This window comes from Vollenhovia emeryi, unplaced genomic scaffold (genome assembly GCF_000949405.1).
Source record: "Vollenhovia emeryi isolate VEMERY1.0 unplaced genomic scaffold, V.emery_V1.0 DF939181.1, whole genome shotgun sequence".
NCBI lineage: Eukaryota > Metazoa > Arthropoda > Insecta > Hymenoptera > Formicidae > Vollenhovia > Vollenhovia emeryi.
The window spans coordinates 876788-892622 of record NW_011967185.1 but is presented as its reverse complement, the minus strand read 5'-3'; the positions used below and the strand labels follow the sequence as shown (position 1 = coordinate 892622).

Sequence of the window (15835 nt, the reverse complement as noted above, 5' to 3'; positions counted from 1 at the left end):
CGCGCGAACACGAACGCGTCCTCACTGGCGCGGGTTCGCCCGCCGCGACTTATAGCGGCGCCCGCCGGCCGCGGGATACACGCCGAAGGTGGTCACTCGGGGAGGCGCGGGCGCGTTGACCAACACGCGTTCTCCATCGCGTTCTCCACTGTGGAAAGTCGCCGGCTCCGTCGGGCGCCTCTCGACTCGTCCCGCGGGGAGAGACCTCGAGGAAGAAGAAAGCGAGGCGCGCGCGCGCGCGCGCTTGTCTCTCGCGAAAATGCAATCGGTTTCGGAGGACGGACTGTCGCGGCGGAGCGTACTTTTCCGCGGGTCTCTCTTCGGAAATCTACCCCCGACGCTCGACGCCCTCGCGATTCAGCCTCGAGTTAACGTTCCGCCGAGGAGGAGTCGACGTCGGGCGCGGCCGGCGTTCCGTTAACTTCCCTTCTGCCTCTGTTCGCGAAGAGACACGTTTTTCTGTCCATTCCGTTTTCCAACGTTGACGACGAGACACATTGTACAACGAAATTTCTGACCTGTAGTTCAATTTTCGAATCTTACATTTGCCGGCACTCTTGTAAGTTCGTTACCTGAAGAGGGCCAGTGTTACTGGCCGAAACGTTGTGTTTTACAATATTGTAATAAAGAATCGCCAGCCAGGTCGCTTCCGTACTCATTAAAAGACACTCTTTTCAATGGATTACACTCCTCGAAATTTATCGAGCTGCTCTTCATTGGAAATAAAGACCAAGCGTTTCTCACAAAGCGCAATCGTTTTGCAATCCTGCAGCACGAATACATGCTCCGCAAAGCGCACTTTGCGACGCGAGCGGTTCGCCATGAAGTAATGTTTTACAGTTTCATAATGTCTATTATTTGCATAGAAACTTATCAACTTTATATTTCTTTCGCTGATCTAACACTTTCTTAGAAGTTCTAGAAGAATACTGTAAAATCCAAGTCAATCGCTTGATTGAAGCGACCAAAAATGCAATCTTTGTATAACATAAAGATTTGTCATCCCGTATCTTCGGACCAATTGTCCGGTCCGGTTTCACCGACGTTATTTAACTTTAAGCTTACAATTAGCTTAATTCGTTCTTGGTTTCTTTTCAACTGTTACTTTATCACAGGTAAGAGTGAGGGGAATAAATGCCTTACTTAAAGCAAGAGATTGTTAGTGTTGGTCTACAACCAACGACCAACACTAACAATCTTGCTTTAAGTAAGCTGTAAGCCTTAAGCCGTAAGAAATTAACCAATCACAGACGAGAGTGAGGGGAATAAATGCCTGTAATTGGTTTAATTTCTTACGGCTTAAGGCTTACAGCTTACTTAAAGCAAGGTTGTAGACCAACACGTAATCAATTTTACGGGAAAACTGACAATGCAATGAATATTTTACAATGAAAGCGAGAGAGGAGAGAACTCGCGCGAGTTTTGCACGCAACACCTACGTTTTTGCACGACCGCCCACGTGTCCTCCCGCCCTCGTCCTCGGCCTGCGGGGCTGCGCAGACCTTGCCAAGAGCGCGGCCAGGCAGCGCCGGAATACGCAGCATGATACGTAAGCCGTCGGATTTATAATCGAACCTCTCAGTCGAGGCTATTCGTTCATTCATTAAGCGGTTGGCCCCGAATTATTGGAACATTAGCTTGATTGAACGAAGTTGGGCACGGCCTGTAATACACGGGGATCCCGCGCTGCCTCGCTTATGTCATCATCAACGCGGGGCGGACGCCGCGCCGACCGGCTCTTACACGCGAGCGACGCCGAAATCGAACGTTCCAGGACCAGGGGCTCGATTCTCGAATTCCTTCGAAAGAGACACGTATGTGAAAATTCTATTCTTACAGAAAAGTGGCAGGTCGATTGGTCAAAAACCATGCGAACGAAGCTTGCAACTTTTCTGCAAGAGCAGAATTTTCGCGTACGTTTCTCCTTCGGGCGAATTCGAGAATCGAGCCCCGGGAGATGTGCGAACTATTCGAGTTGGAATTTCTAAGATTCGAACTCTGAACCACGAGAAAATATTGAATCTAGACGATTCGTACACGAATCGCACATTTTATCAATCTTATAAAATCATATTTCCCGTCCACAAGCAGAACAATCGTGTTGAAAGATACACCCAGTAAATATATTTAGTATTACAGCCGTTCACTGAGCGTTTAATTAGCAATGAATGCGATTAGCCTTATCTTTGGATTCAAGCCAAAGAGTTTTATTTATCCACGATTTTCGCCCAAGTGTTTCAGTTATCGTGACATTAAATAAAGTATATTTTATTAGTTTTATAGTAAGTTTTTAAATACGTTTTTTTACCTTAAAACGAATTTACATGTGATCAATTTTCCACGTCAAAATATTCTCTCGTTGTTTACTTGTTAGTATTCTAATAATTATATGGTTACTTAAAAGCTCTATTTCAACGATTTGATTTGAATCGGATGAAATTTTGGCGATGCTATCTTAAAATTTAGCATTCCCGGGTATTTACAATTGAGATTGTATATAAACGGAATATAAATATTTACACCTGCGACTTGAAAGCTACGGAATCGCAGAAAGATGCGAGATTTACACGCATCATTTTTTAAATATATTTTATTTATATATATATATATATATTTACAGAGCTTATGTGATAATCATCGCCACGTTGAATATAATACATTCGGCTGTGAGTAAATGGTACGGGTGTCGTACACGGGTTATCTTATTGCGATGAGCGACTCGCGTTTCTCGACTGAACATCGCGATCGGTTTCAGAAACGTGCCGATCCTACGGCATCTACGATCCGGTGATTGCGCACATACGAAAACGGGCTCCCACAATTCGACGTCGACGAGACGATCGGGAGACGCTCAGAGTGATTAGCACGCACGTTAATTAACGCCAGTCGTTCTCACACAGTTCGGGCGTCGGTATCGCACGGACTCGGTAATTGCGGGTCTGATTAACTCGACGTGCGGTGCGGCCTTCGGAAATTTCAAACGCGAACGCAATGATGCCGAGCGGAATAAACCGGGATACGCTCGGAGAAAGATTCTTCCTAGTATCGAATTAGAGAATTGCTTTAACTTCTGCGCGAGAATCGGCATCCGCGAATTATCCCGGCGATGCTTCAACTTCATCCGAAAGTTTTACTATTTTGAAAACACATTTGACCATTTAAAAAAAAAAGAACACACGTAAAACATTGTCTCTGCAAATGATGAATTTTTGTAGGAAGGAATTTATAAACGCAGAGACGTTCGAGAACTAACGATGTGTATGGAGCAAGAGGTGTCGGTCAGAGAAATAGATTCTCGCCGATACGTTCGACGAGAGCGGCGAGGCGTGGGTGGACTTCGTGCTCCGTTAATTTGATTGATCGCTATATTTCGCGCATTTTTTCCAATTGATTGATCGCACGTGCGGGGAACCTGATAAAGCGAACCGTGCGAAATACGGAAAGAACCGCGTTCCCTCCCATACAGCACGCACGTCTAAAGGACGTCGTAAAGATATGTATGTCTAAAAGACGCCTTAAAGACGTCTTAAAGATGTCTTTTAGAGACACGTGTTGTTTGGGCTCCATCGCACGACGCCCTACTGTGTGACGCGGGGTCTACGATGCGAGTCTCAGAGTCGCAGTCGTAAAAATCGACTGTCCATTCTGTCAGACACATAAGAATCGACCAATCATAATTGACGTAGTCTTACGACTTACGATCCTGAAACTTGCATCGTGGAGCCCACACAACTGTTTCCGACTACCCGGCGACCGGAAGCACCCTTATTCGCGACCTTGGGCCTCTCGCGTCGCGACGTCTCTCCCGGTGGCTCGCGCGACCCTTAACGTTTACAAAAGAGTTGCGAGTTAGTATTGCGCGGTGAGAAACCATGAGGTATATATTGTCACACACTTAGTATCTGGCGTATCTCCTGCAAACGCCCTTGGTCGTCGGCGCGTTATATTCGTCTAATACTGAAGGAATCGCGAATTCGCTCGCCCGCGCCTCGATCGCCGTTGTGCGTTAACTCTGGTCATCCAGCAACGTAGCCGTCGATCCGTGCGATTCGCCGGAAATCGATTTAAATCGCCGAATTCTAAACCTCCGAGATTCTTCTTCTTCTTCTTCTTCTTCCTTCTTCTTCTTCTCCTTTATAGTGTAGCCTTCAGGTAGCTCTCTGACATTGGCGAACACTTTAGAGTAGTTTAGAGAATTACTCTGCGACTATGTGACTTGCCCACCAAAAGGCTGCCCTGGGATTCGGGACCCTTTTGCTTTGGGTTTCGCTCTACGGCGGTGCTCGGGGAAGCAATAATCAGAGTGGCTCCCCGTTGCCTTCTCCGGCAGACCTTCGAGGTTGAAAAATTGAGAGCTTGCGGACTGCCGGGCGATTTTCCACGCCTGATCCACTTAGTAGCACCATTTTCTTCTTCTCGAGCAAGAAGGCAGACAAATCGATGGAAATTCGTTTAGTTATAAATAGAATTTTCCTAGTTCTCCAACTAAATTTCATTCCTCTATTTCAGCGTTTCTCAAACTCGCGCCAACGTATCGGGAGGGTGGTGAAATAATAATTTTGCAAAATTTCTTATGCGAATTTCTTCAACTGAGCAAAACAGCCCCGATCTACCCTACCTAAGTTAGCTTTCGCAATAAGGGTAGCAAAGGATTAAATTTGACGTTTTGAGAGGTCGTGGGCTAAAAAGTTTGAGAAACGCTGCTCTATTTGTATTACGGGTGAGATCGTAACGAGGGAAGAACGAGATTAACCAGAACCAGTCAACCGGAGCTGGCTGCCCATACCATGATGTAAAAATACAAGGTGAAGCATTGCGCATGTAACCAATTTTTGGGGCAAATTGTTCATTGGTTCTTGCCGCAGTCAGCCGCAACGATTTGCAGTTTGAAGGTTCGGGGCAACTTTTTGATCGGTCATGAGTGCGCCATCCACGGGAATGTTACACCTGGTATCCTTGCATCGTGGCCCACACTAAAATTGAAACTAAGCTGTGCGAGCGTCGCAACGAAGTACGATTACGTATCCGCGAGTAACGCGCAGGCGGAACAGCGAGCTTAGACCAACGTTAAATCAGGCGAACAGGGTTTCCATTCGACTATTTTAAAACATTTTTGTCGAGCGTACGATAAGAGTATCGGCGAGGCTACGATTACTGAAGTTACTGAAGCGCTCGGAGGCAACCCTCCGCTGTACAAATCAGTCTAAATTAAACTTACGCGAAGTAGCAAGTCTCCCTCGATCCTTTGAGCCTAGAGAGTTCACTTAATAAAACCAGACGCGATTATTTCTCATATAACAATTCCAACGCGAGCTTAACGCAACTTCTCCGTTGAACGGCTCACGTTATCGCTGGATTCTTACAAAATCACGGGCGCCGGTAAACGCGGCGGTGAATTGCCAAATTATGCTTACTGGTGGCATCGACAGACGGGCTAAAACTAAATGACCGTTTAATCCTTTGAACCCTGATACCATCCATGGCGCAGCGGCGCTGGAGATCTTGCTGCGACGTTATATAAAAGCTGAGTATATTAGGAATTGCTTATCTTAAATATTTAGCGTTTACGTATGTTTGCGCCGCGAGAATAATTCCCGGGCTCAAAGGATTAAAGTGTCCTTATCGCAATTGACCTAGCTTTGGTATGGCATAAACGTGGATATTTAATACATCGTGAGGTGAAATTAGCACGGCTTCGTAAAATAACGTCCGCGGGAATATGTATTCTCCGGGTGTACCGCAAGTTAATCATAATATTGTCGTTTCTATGTTTTCAATCGCGCGCGTGTCCGCGTTTCAAACTAGGGGGAAAGAAAATATATGTACCTATATATATATACATATTAGCTATTCATATTTTTCAGTCGTAAAATTAATTGATTAAATACATCCACTGACTGTGTGTAATTCTGGTACAAGTAAAATTAATATTCAGTAAATCTAACTGCAACACGGCACGTTTTAATATTATTTTTTCTATGTTAATAATTGCTCTCAAGTATTTCGGCTTTATTTACTCTAGCTTAATTAGCCTAACACAAGATGGAATAAATTAACATTGATATTAGCTAAAATAAATATGCCTCGAGCTTAAACTATATACATATATATTATGTACATTGCGAAAATGAGTAATTTTTGGGTGGTTGCATATGAAACCGTCCGTTGGCAAAAGATGGTGTTAGATACACTATTTCTTCGAGTTGAAAGCTGGCAATAGACATTATTACAGGTTTACAGAGTCCCGACAACGCGCCATAAGTGACATTTGTGCGACGCGCTAACATCGTCTATTTTGATTACGTTTACAACGGCAAGTTTTGTTCCAACTAAGTCACATTTGCGGGAAGTTATGCTCCATTATTTCCTGGCAAAGAAATCGCCCGCGGTAACGTATCGCTTGCTAGAGGAAGGTGTATGCCGAACATGCTCCATCGAGTGCAACGTGCAAAGAGTGGTTTCGCCGCTTCCGAAGTGTCTCTGTGGACAGCAAGGATCGCGGAAATCCACCCAAAAAATTTGAGGACGCGAAATACCATCACTGGAGATCGTTATCGACTGCAATTGATCCGTTTGAAGTGAGCTCTGCCCGAGAAGAGGCCGGAATAGAACAATAGCCATGACAAGTTGATTTTGCAGCACAACGCCAGCCCGCGTGTTGCTTAACTAAATCTAAGAAGTACTTAGGAGTGAACTGGAAAATCCTACCCCACCGTATTCCCCAAACATCGCTTCCTCTGATTTCCATTCCGGTCGATGCAGTCAGTGCTTACAGCACAGCACTTCGCCTCGTGTGAAAAAGTAAAAAAAATAACTGGACGATTGATTGCTTCCAAAGAACCCGAATTCTTCCTGCGTGGAATCGGATTGTTGGGCCGAAAGATGGGCCAAGGTTGTCTGTTCCAACGGGCAATACTTTGAATAAACCAGTTTGTCGATTTGCTATCAAATCACTCTACTTCTTTCGCTAAAAAATGGACGGTTTCATACGCAACCACCTAATATTAGCCGACATGCCAAAGAGAGAAGCATGCGAAGGAAGATCACACAGGCAAGACAAATAAACAGGCAGAGAGTCACAAATGAGGTTGAGATAATCTTGTTTTCGTGACTGCGAAATATAGATTGTTGATAAGAAGCGCAATCGTATCTTAAAATAACGGCAATTTCCTGCGTGACTCAGTGTCGTTGATCCAAAGTTACTGTAAATTATTAATTACGTAATTGACGCTTTACGACCGGACTACCGTGTTGCATTTAATTTTACCTCCGGTTAAATTTCCTCCCGCTTTAAAATCAACCTACCGCATCTCGCTCGCGGACGCAAACGCAAACCGATTCACCTGCAGCGGCACGTAGGAATTCTTTTCCCTATACTACTTCGTGTTGGTACAGCCTTACTTCAATATAGTTACAAAAAATAACGCTCTGTTTATATCTTTAAAGGAACTCCCTGCTTGATATAGTTCAATTGTCTTCGAAGAATTCGCTGAGATACGCGTTAAGCTTTTGATCCCGCCTTATCTTGAAGTCTCTGCGTGTGAAGCTTCTTGTGATCCTTCCTGTACTTCTCGATCGTCAATTCGGCATTACTGGTACTCGACAGGCTCAGGGTCACCGGGTCCAGGCTCGCCGCCAGCTTCAGATACGTCTCCTCCATCTCCTTCGTGATCTTCACCTCGTAATCAAGATCCTGGGGGAAATCCTTCAGCAGATGCTCGTCCTCGAACGTTATGAGATTTTCGCTCTCGTCCGTACGTTCGGACAAGATGTTGGTGTCAACGAGCTCGTTATTTACATCCCTCTCGCTGTAATCCTCGACGTTCTTCGCCACGTCTCGAACGTCGCGTGTCAGACCTCCGTTGTGCTCTGCGGATTTGCGCTTAACAAGAGAATCGTTCGGATACACGGACGACAAATTGTCACTCGCAACGTTCTCCGTGCACTTGCTCTTATTGCTATCGTGCGACGCGGAATTCTCCACGCACATCGACGACTGCACCCATTCGGCCACTCGTTGCAGTTGATTGTCCTGCAGCAACACCGGCGGCGGCGAATTGTCCTCGCTGCCGGTCGAACGCTCGGAACCGGCTCGAGACGTCTTCTTCGCGTGCACCAGGGCGGTGTTGACTTTACCGCTGCCACCACCGCCGCCACTACCGCCGCCGCCGCCGCCGCCGCCACTACCACTGCCATTGCTATACAATACGGTCTTGTAGTGACCGGCGTTGTCCAGCAGGATATTCTTGGAGCCGGGCGTGACCCGGACCAGGCAGTTTCGCGGACCGGTCACGCGATCCTGATTCGAGTTGGACTTTACGCTCGAATTGAAGGCACCGCCGGTCAGCGATTGCGCGACGTCACTGCAGCTGCTGGACGGATCAGAGCTGGAGATGACCATGCTGTCGCTGCTGAAGCTCGGGCTGGTCGTCACCTCCGTCTGACTACCGTCGTTGTTATTCGCCGCGTTGCCGTCCGGACTCTTGACCTCGATCACAGTGAACTGCGCAGCGTTCCGCGCGTCTTGCCGCTCCGCCGACCTGTCGTTCTTCCAATCGCGATCGTTGATTATATCGAGCTCGATACCGCGACTCGCCTTGCACCCGTTCTCCCTCGAGGAGTTGGTCTCGGACTTGAGCCTCGTCCACTCGTTCTTCCACAGCCTGTCGTTGATGATGTCGATGTGCATCTGCTCCTTGTCGGAGAGCCGATTGTCCCCGCGCGCCAAGTAATCGCTACCGAGAGGTTCGTAGTAGCTCCTCTCGCTCTTGCTCCAATACTTGGCGGATCTGTTATCGAGCGGAGACTCGCACTTGTTGGCCCTGAGCGGTTTGGTCGTCTTGTCGACGTTTATTCTGTTAAGGTCGTTTAATCTCGAGAACGACGACGAGTGCTTGTTTTCGTGATTCTGCGACGAGTTCTTCTTGTTCAGACTGGCTCTCGTAGCGACGCCGTTCTCCTCCACCGTGTAGTCCTGCCCGTTTCTACTGCTCCTGCCGACGAACTTGTCCTTGATGCACGGCACCTGCGAGGCGTATTTGACGTAATCGCCGTTCATGTGATGGCGAATCTTGTTGCCGTTCTCGTTGATCTCGTAGAAGACCGTATGCGTCGCGATACTCGACTGGAGCTTGTCCTTGCTCTGATACTTGTCGTCGCTCGGCTTACCCTCCGACGCCTGCTTCTCGAAGCTGTACGTATAATTGTCGGAGATCGGGAACGTGTCGGGCACGTACGTCTGCGTCTCCGTGTCCACCGTGAGGATGCTTCTGTGACACGTGCACGTGTCGCAGTGCTTGGCGAAGATTCTCTCTTTCTCGCGGTCCTCCAGCACCTTCGCCATAATCGCCGCCGACACCATATCCATGGGCGGCTTGCTGTCGTCGCTGTCATCGTCGCTGTGCTTCTCCACCGTAGGCTTGGTGATATTGTACACCATCGCCGTCGGCGGAAACGTGGATATCGGCACGGTGATGCTCTTCACATCCGGCTGCGCCGTGTCCTGCGCGGGACACCGCTTCTGCGCGACGTACGTCCGCACTTTAGCCTGCACCTCGGAAGGCAGCTGTAATAGTAAGAGAATAAGAGAATAACAGTGAAACTTCTCATCCTCGTTGCGCAAATAACAAGTTTAAATGCTACCTAAGAGGATCCTTTAGCCATCATTTTTACCAACAAATATAGTTTTTACGCTTGTAAATCTTTTTCATTGGCTTTTATGCACAAAGTAATACCAGGATAAGTTATGGTCCGCATAGCAGAACCTTTTCATACTTAAAACACCCGCAATCGGTTCGGAAGTCTAATAAAAAAAAAAAATCGTATGTGAAATTTTCAATTTGTATTTCGTTCGTGTTAAATTTGAAATTGGTTTTATAAAGTTGCAAAATTCTTCCACGCGACTAAAGTACGCACAAAGACAAAAGCCAGGGACAGTCAATCCGCCACGTCATAGAAATTTCCCAACAAATTTACAGTAACTTGAATTTTATCACAGAAGTATCGAGTTTTTCTATCGCAACTTGCTCTTAACGTACTCGCCAAAGATGTAAATATAAACAATATGAAAGTTTATGCGCGCGCGCGTGTGTAAGGTCGTTGGTGCGTAAAATAAAAATAAGGCGCTGACGCGACGGTATATAAATACGAGCAAAATGTCATTGTAACATTCAAGTTCAGTAATACCAGCGCGTATAAAATTTACATGGAGACCAAAGTGGAATGCGGTGGACGATGAACAAACGGGCGAGAGGAAGCTTCGTCGCGTTATAACTTTCAAGTAAATGGCGGCGTGACGATACCTGACGAAATGGCGCCTTACCGAATCGTATTTCTGACCCACGAAGTTGGAAGGCTTGCACTGAAGCAATTGGATAGCCAAACTAACGTCGTTTCTATACTTTTCCTAAAAGGAAGAAAAGAATGCATGAAGTATTTCTCGTACAAAATCTACGTAGACGCGACTCAATTGCCTACGTAGCCTCTTACAATAAAACAAAGCTTGGCAAAGGAAACGGAGGGACGTGACGAAATGTAAGTACTCTGGAATGTGCGCATGTGAAAACGGGACGCGCTTACATTATCTTGAGTTAATCGATGTATCGTGTAATTCGCATCGGCTAATCTGTGAGACAGAGTCGCTATGTCCTTGGTGAAGGCACTCTTCTCCGTCTCGCACTTGTCCACTATCCGCAGCAGCTTGTCCTCCAGATTCTGATTGACCTTCTGCACCCTCTTGTGCGCCTCGTGCAGGCGCGAGTACTTCTCCTGCCAAATCGACAGCTCCTCCTTCATGGAGGCCAGCTCCCCGTTCGGGAACTTGTCGGCCTCGTTCAGGAACTGCGTCTCCATCGTCACGATGTGGTTGTCCCTCTCGAGCAGCCGCTGGCGCAGGTTCTCTATCTCCGCGTGCAGATGCATGTCGCAGTGCTGCTGACTGTCCTGGCCGCAGGTGCCGCACTTACAGCCGCATTCCTGTATCGACATTGCTCGATAAGTCCACGAGTGCGCGCAGTTATTGCTCTTGCAACAAAGTCATTAATTAGCAAACGGGGCGCTCGACACTACAAAGTATAAATATCAAGACTGTACACCGAACGGGGGCAGTCACATTGTAAATTACCATTCAATTACGTTCTCGCTCAAGTGCAAGTCGGCTATTCACCTGCGTTACACGGCGCAAATCGATACGAACTGTTAAAAAATTACTCCAGGCCTCTCTCGCCAGAGAAGACGTGAACATCTATACAGCTCTGTCAATCCCTTCATCTACTCGGTACACTTGAAGTAAAACGCACGAGAGAAACGTGAAAGCGAGGACGCTAAACAGACGGAAGAGATGCGTCTACACGTGTGCAGGTCGCGCGTCGACAGACCTCGCTCGAGGGCGGCGACGTACGCGAGACCGAGCGGTGGGCTCGCCGAGGGTCCTCGACCTGGACGTCCCGTTTATCCCGCGGGGGAGACGAGATCCTCGCGGGCCGTCCGTCCGTCCGTAGTCAGCTGTCCGTCGCCACGTTGGCGGAAGCCCCGCTCCGCGAGCCAGTCGTCGCCGTCGTCGACTCTCGCTCGCGAGCCCTTGACACGTACCTTGCACTTCTCCGCCATGGTGAGCCGCCAGGCCGCGTACGGTCTCGGTAAGAATGGAAAAATATCGTCTGACAGCGCGACCACGACGGTGCCGTTGGCGCCTCATAACCCCTTTCCTTCCTACGGCGTCCGCGACGTGTGCGAGTGCAGACGAGCAGATGCGCGACGCGACGGTGACGGGGCCGCGAGACGGCCTGACGATTAATCGCACGCGGGTGCACGGCCGCCCGCGCGCGCCGCGGGGATTCACGGCGCGAAGGAAGCGCGGCGGTGCATCCTCTCTCTCTCCTCTCTCTTTTTTTCCCCGCTTGTCGCGAGAACGGAGCGAGCGCTCGCTCGCCGTCACAGTCGTCGTCGTCACCGTCTTTGTCGGTCGGCACGAGCCAGCACGAACGTCTCCAGGCCAGCGCCGTACCGCGTCGAGCCGAGGGCCCGCGCCCGGGATCCAGGGACGTGTGTACACCCGATGACAGCCAGGGGCGACCACGGCCGAGTCTACGGATTGAGATTGAGATTAGATTTAAATTTGATGAATCACAGTAAAGTTTACTAATCTCAAGTTTGGTAACTTTAACTCTAATTGGTCAAAGTTCCATCTAATCTCAATCTCGATCCGTAGTCTGATACGGGCTTTAACTTGATCAGTTCTATCGGCGCGGTCGCCCACAGTACACGGAGAGAATCTTTTCCGAAAAATCCTGAGTCATGCAATCGTGGCATTTCGAAGGATTTTATGAAAGCTTTTTGAAATTTTTACCATACGCTTTACTAGTAAGTACACTTCCCAGATAGCACCCATAGTTCTATGAATATCCTTCTGGAGTGCAAATATTCTTAATTTCAGAATATTCCAATCGAATATTCTATAAATATATATATACATATAGATTATTACAATTAAAAATCGTATACAATTAGAATCGTATATTCACAACAAAGAAGAACGTTTTTCGAATATTCGCCGAGAATATCTTCGGAACATTCGTTCAGAATAACTTTTTAATATTCACAAATCAATACAATTTTTAATATTCATCGAGTTTATGTATTGCACATTGTTTATTGTGTAATACGCTTATCTTAAGTAAAAGGCAGCGAAACCTGTATAACCGAATATTCGATAGATTATTCTATTCACATTCGACAAAGATTTATAGTGCCAGTCGAATGTTCCACGAACATAAGATAAATATAAAATGACCTATGGAATATTTCAAATATTCTTGAAGAATATTCTTAAAATGTTCACAGGAGCGTCTTGTGCTATCTGGGTTAGTTTATACATTTTCTTAGTAGAATGTGCGGTAAAATCTTCTGAAAACTCTGTCCGTGTTAAACAAAATGATATAAATAGCACTTGCAAGTCAATCGCATCGGTTAATTTGTCGCACGCAGCAAAATTTCTGCTTGACTCGTCGTCCAAATTCAACCTTTCCTTTCACGAGTCGCGCAACGAAACATTAATAATTCCGTTCGTGTTAAACAAAATTATATAAACAGCACTTGCAGGTCAATCGCTCGCAGCAAAATTTCTACTTGACTCGTCCAAATTCTATCTTTCCTCTCACGAGTCGCGCAACGAAAAACTAATAATTCCGTCCGTGTTAAACAAAATTATATAAATGGCACTTGCAAGTCAATCGCATCGGTTAATTTGTCGCTCGCAGCGAAGTTTCTACTTGTCTCGTCCAGATTTAATCTTTCCTTTGACAAGTCAGACGAAAAATTAGTCCGCGTTAACAAAATATAATACAAAATGTTGTACGCATTACTCGACAAGTCGGTCAATAGAAAAATTGATCGAAGTCACAATGGCATTATATTGTGAGACATATAACAATCGGTGCGTACAATTAAAAAAGTACACATTAAGACACGAGTGCGAATGAAAATATCCTAAAAAAAAGGGTGCAAGCGCGACATGAATATTGACTGAAATTACTTTATTAATGTTTTACATGATCAATAGATTAACATTACTACGAATGTATGAGAGAACCGTCAGGATCTAGCATATCGATTACGCTGAATCGCGCACGGAAAAAAACATTTAGCTGCTGTAGCTAAAACTTAGTAAAATATGGACAGCTAATATTTTTAGTTGTGATAGCTCAATATTTGGCTACGACAGCAAACCGTTTGCTGTCGCACCTATAAATACAATAGGCACATGTGCCTATTGTAAATATTGAGCTATCACAACTAAAAATATTAGCTGTCCATATTTTACTAAGATTTAGCTACAGCAGCTAAATGTTTTTTTCCGTGCGGAGAAAATGTTTACATAGAAATCATATCGATAATTTATGCGTTTCTTATACGCACACAGTGAGTCGCATAAAGACGGATGACGTATGACAGCGGCGCAGGCTGATTTGCAAAAAAGTATTTATTAAACGTGTGTTACATCCCCATACATGATTTATTTAATTGTAAGTCGTTAATGGCGTTAATACAATCATAACAACATTAAATGTTCGCGATATGGTGTCAAATAGAATACTTGAGAAATCGTCGAATCAAAGTGTGTACCTCGTGTGCTTGAGCCTTACAGGGGGGAGAGGGGGGGGGGAGAAAAAAAAACCTGCCACGTCTCTCGAAAAATGGGACCGCGAGGTTTACCTCGGGCCGGGATTTGTTAACACGCGGTTGAAGTTAAATGTTGCTTAAATGCACAAGTCGTTTGATCGCGAGCTAGTCTTTACGGGTTTACTGATCGTCAACGTTGACCAATGTTGCTTCCTTTTCCCGATTCGACAGACACATACGGGATTGCCAGAAGAAGCGCGGCGGTTAACAGTTACGGATAAACTCTTTACGGACGTTCCAACGTCTCGAGAACGGAACAACGAACATTTATCCGGTTTCTTTCGCGGGAGAGGAAAAAAGACTTAAAGGCAGCTCGATATCCATCCTTGCAATTCGGCCACGCGACCGTCGGCCGTTGATAATTTCAAGCCGGTTTTAGGCAAATTACGAGGCCCGGTTTCACCAAACGTCGCTCAACTTTGATCTTGGTTTAATTCACGTTTATCTCTTTCCAAAGTAACAGTTGGAAAGAGATAAAGAACGAATTAAGCTAAGCTTAAAGTTAAACAACGCTGGCGAAACCGGGCCTGAGACACCTCCCTGGCAAAAATAATATGTTTGTAAGAAGTTTGTTTAAATGTTGAGTCAATGTTTTATTTGAGTTTTAAAACATTTATTGAATTGCTTGTGAGATATAAATTTAAACATGGAGTTGTTTATAACACATTTAAGGTTACAAATGTTCAAATTGCGTTTAATGATATAATGTCAAACGTTTCCATAATAGTTTTCTAAGTGTTTGTAAAATGTTATTGTCAGCAAAGAATTAACCAGGTGTTTGCAACATACTTCCAAACGGTGTAATCATCAATAAAACTCTTCATAAACAATGTAACTATCGATCAAACTCTTCATAAATAATATAAACATCATCTGTCACTTAAAATTTTCGCCAGGGCTGCCGTTTATCGTATCAAAATTGAGTATACCGAGAATACAAAGCCGTATTTCGAAATCATTCTTTCAGACAAGTCATGTCGGTCGCGTCGATATCGTAAAATAGTCGGCTCGACGTCGAATGATCGAACAGGTAGAGTAAAATCAATTGAATACGCGGGAAAAGACGAGGGCAACGAAACGGAGGTCGTTGAATTTCCGCGAGCACCAGGTACATTACCCACGGCGAATAATTACTCGTAAAACGCCTTTCTTCAACAATCCTGCGTATGCATGCATAACATTCGTATATAATATTTATGTGTATATACAGAGTGCGACAATGGTCGAGCGCTTGTTCTGATCAGCCAATGTAATCGCTACTGACAACAATGTTTAAAACTCTGGCGCGGACTCGCCGAAACGCGGGAGCGTCACAGGCGCGGCTTCGCAAATCCTTTGCTCTGCGGCATGCAAGATTCTTTTGTTCGCCGTGTGAAATAAAATCTGTGTACAATGCACATGTACAGGGTGTCCTAAAACCACCGGAGGTCCTCTTATTGACAGATTCCTTAGAACATTTCCAGACGAAAATCCTAATACAAAAGTGTCGAGGCTATAATAGTTTTTAAATTAGAAGCGATTATTTTCCACAAATGATAGGGCTGAAATTTCGCGCGCTCAGGAACGGCGAAATGACAAGTGATATAAGTGCTCCTATGAATATCGTTCTTTTTATATCACTTGTAATTTCGCCGTTCCTGAGCGCGCGAAATTTCAG

General features: G+C 45.7%; 1 protein-coding gene and 1 long non-coding RNA gene across 4 annotated transcripts in view; both read right to left on the bottom strand.

Annotated features, from left to right (window-relative positions):
- Positions 1–5079: 5079 nt before the first annotated feature.
- LOC105563014 overlaps positions 5080–15835 on the bottom strand; it is a 19080-nt gene continuing 8324 nt past the window's right edge. The window contains exons 1-4 of one of the 3 annotated variants that reach the window (XM_012014259.1): positions 11590–12010; positions 10579–10974; positions 10322–10405; positions 5080–9565 (exon numbers count right to left, since the gene is read on the bottom strand). In XM_012014259.1, coding sequence (XP_011869649.1) covers positions 7502–9565; positions 10322–10405; positions 10579–10974; positions 11590–11607 — 2562 coding nt within the window. In that variant the 5' untranslated portion in view covers positions 11608–12010 and the 3' untranslated portion in view covers positions 5080–7501. Of the gene's footprint in view, positions 9566–10321; positions 10406–10578; positions 10975–11194; positions 11471–11589; positions 12011–15835 lie in introns of those variants that run through there. The other 2 variants (XM_012014258.1, XM_012014260.1) reach the window with 2 other exon arrangements.
- On the bottom strand, positions 13518–14635 carry LOC105563015. The gene is made up of 2 exons (XR_001009006.1): positions 13874–14635; positions 13518–13643 (listed from the first exon to the last, which is right to left on the bottom strand). It is a non-coding gene; the product is annotated as an uncharacterized LOC105563015 (long non-coding RNA).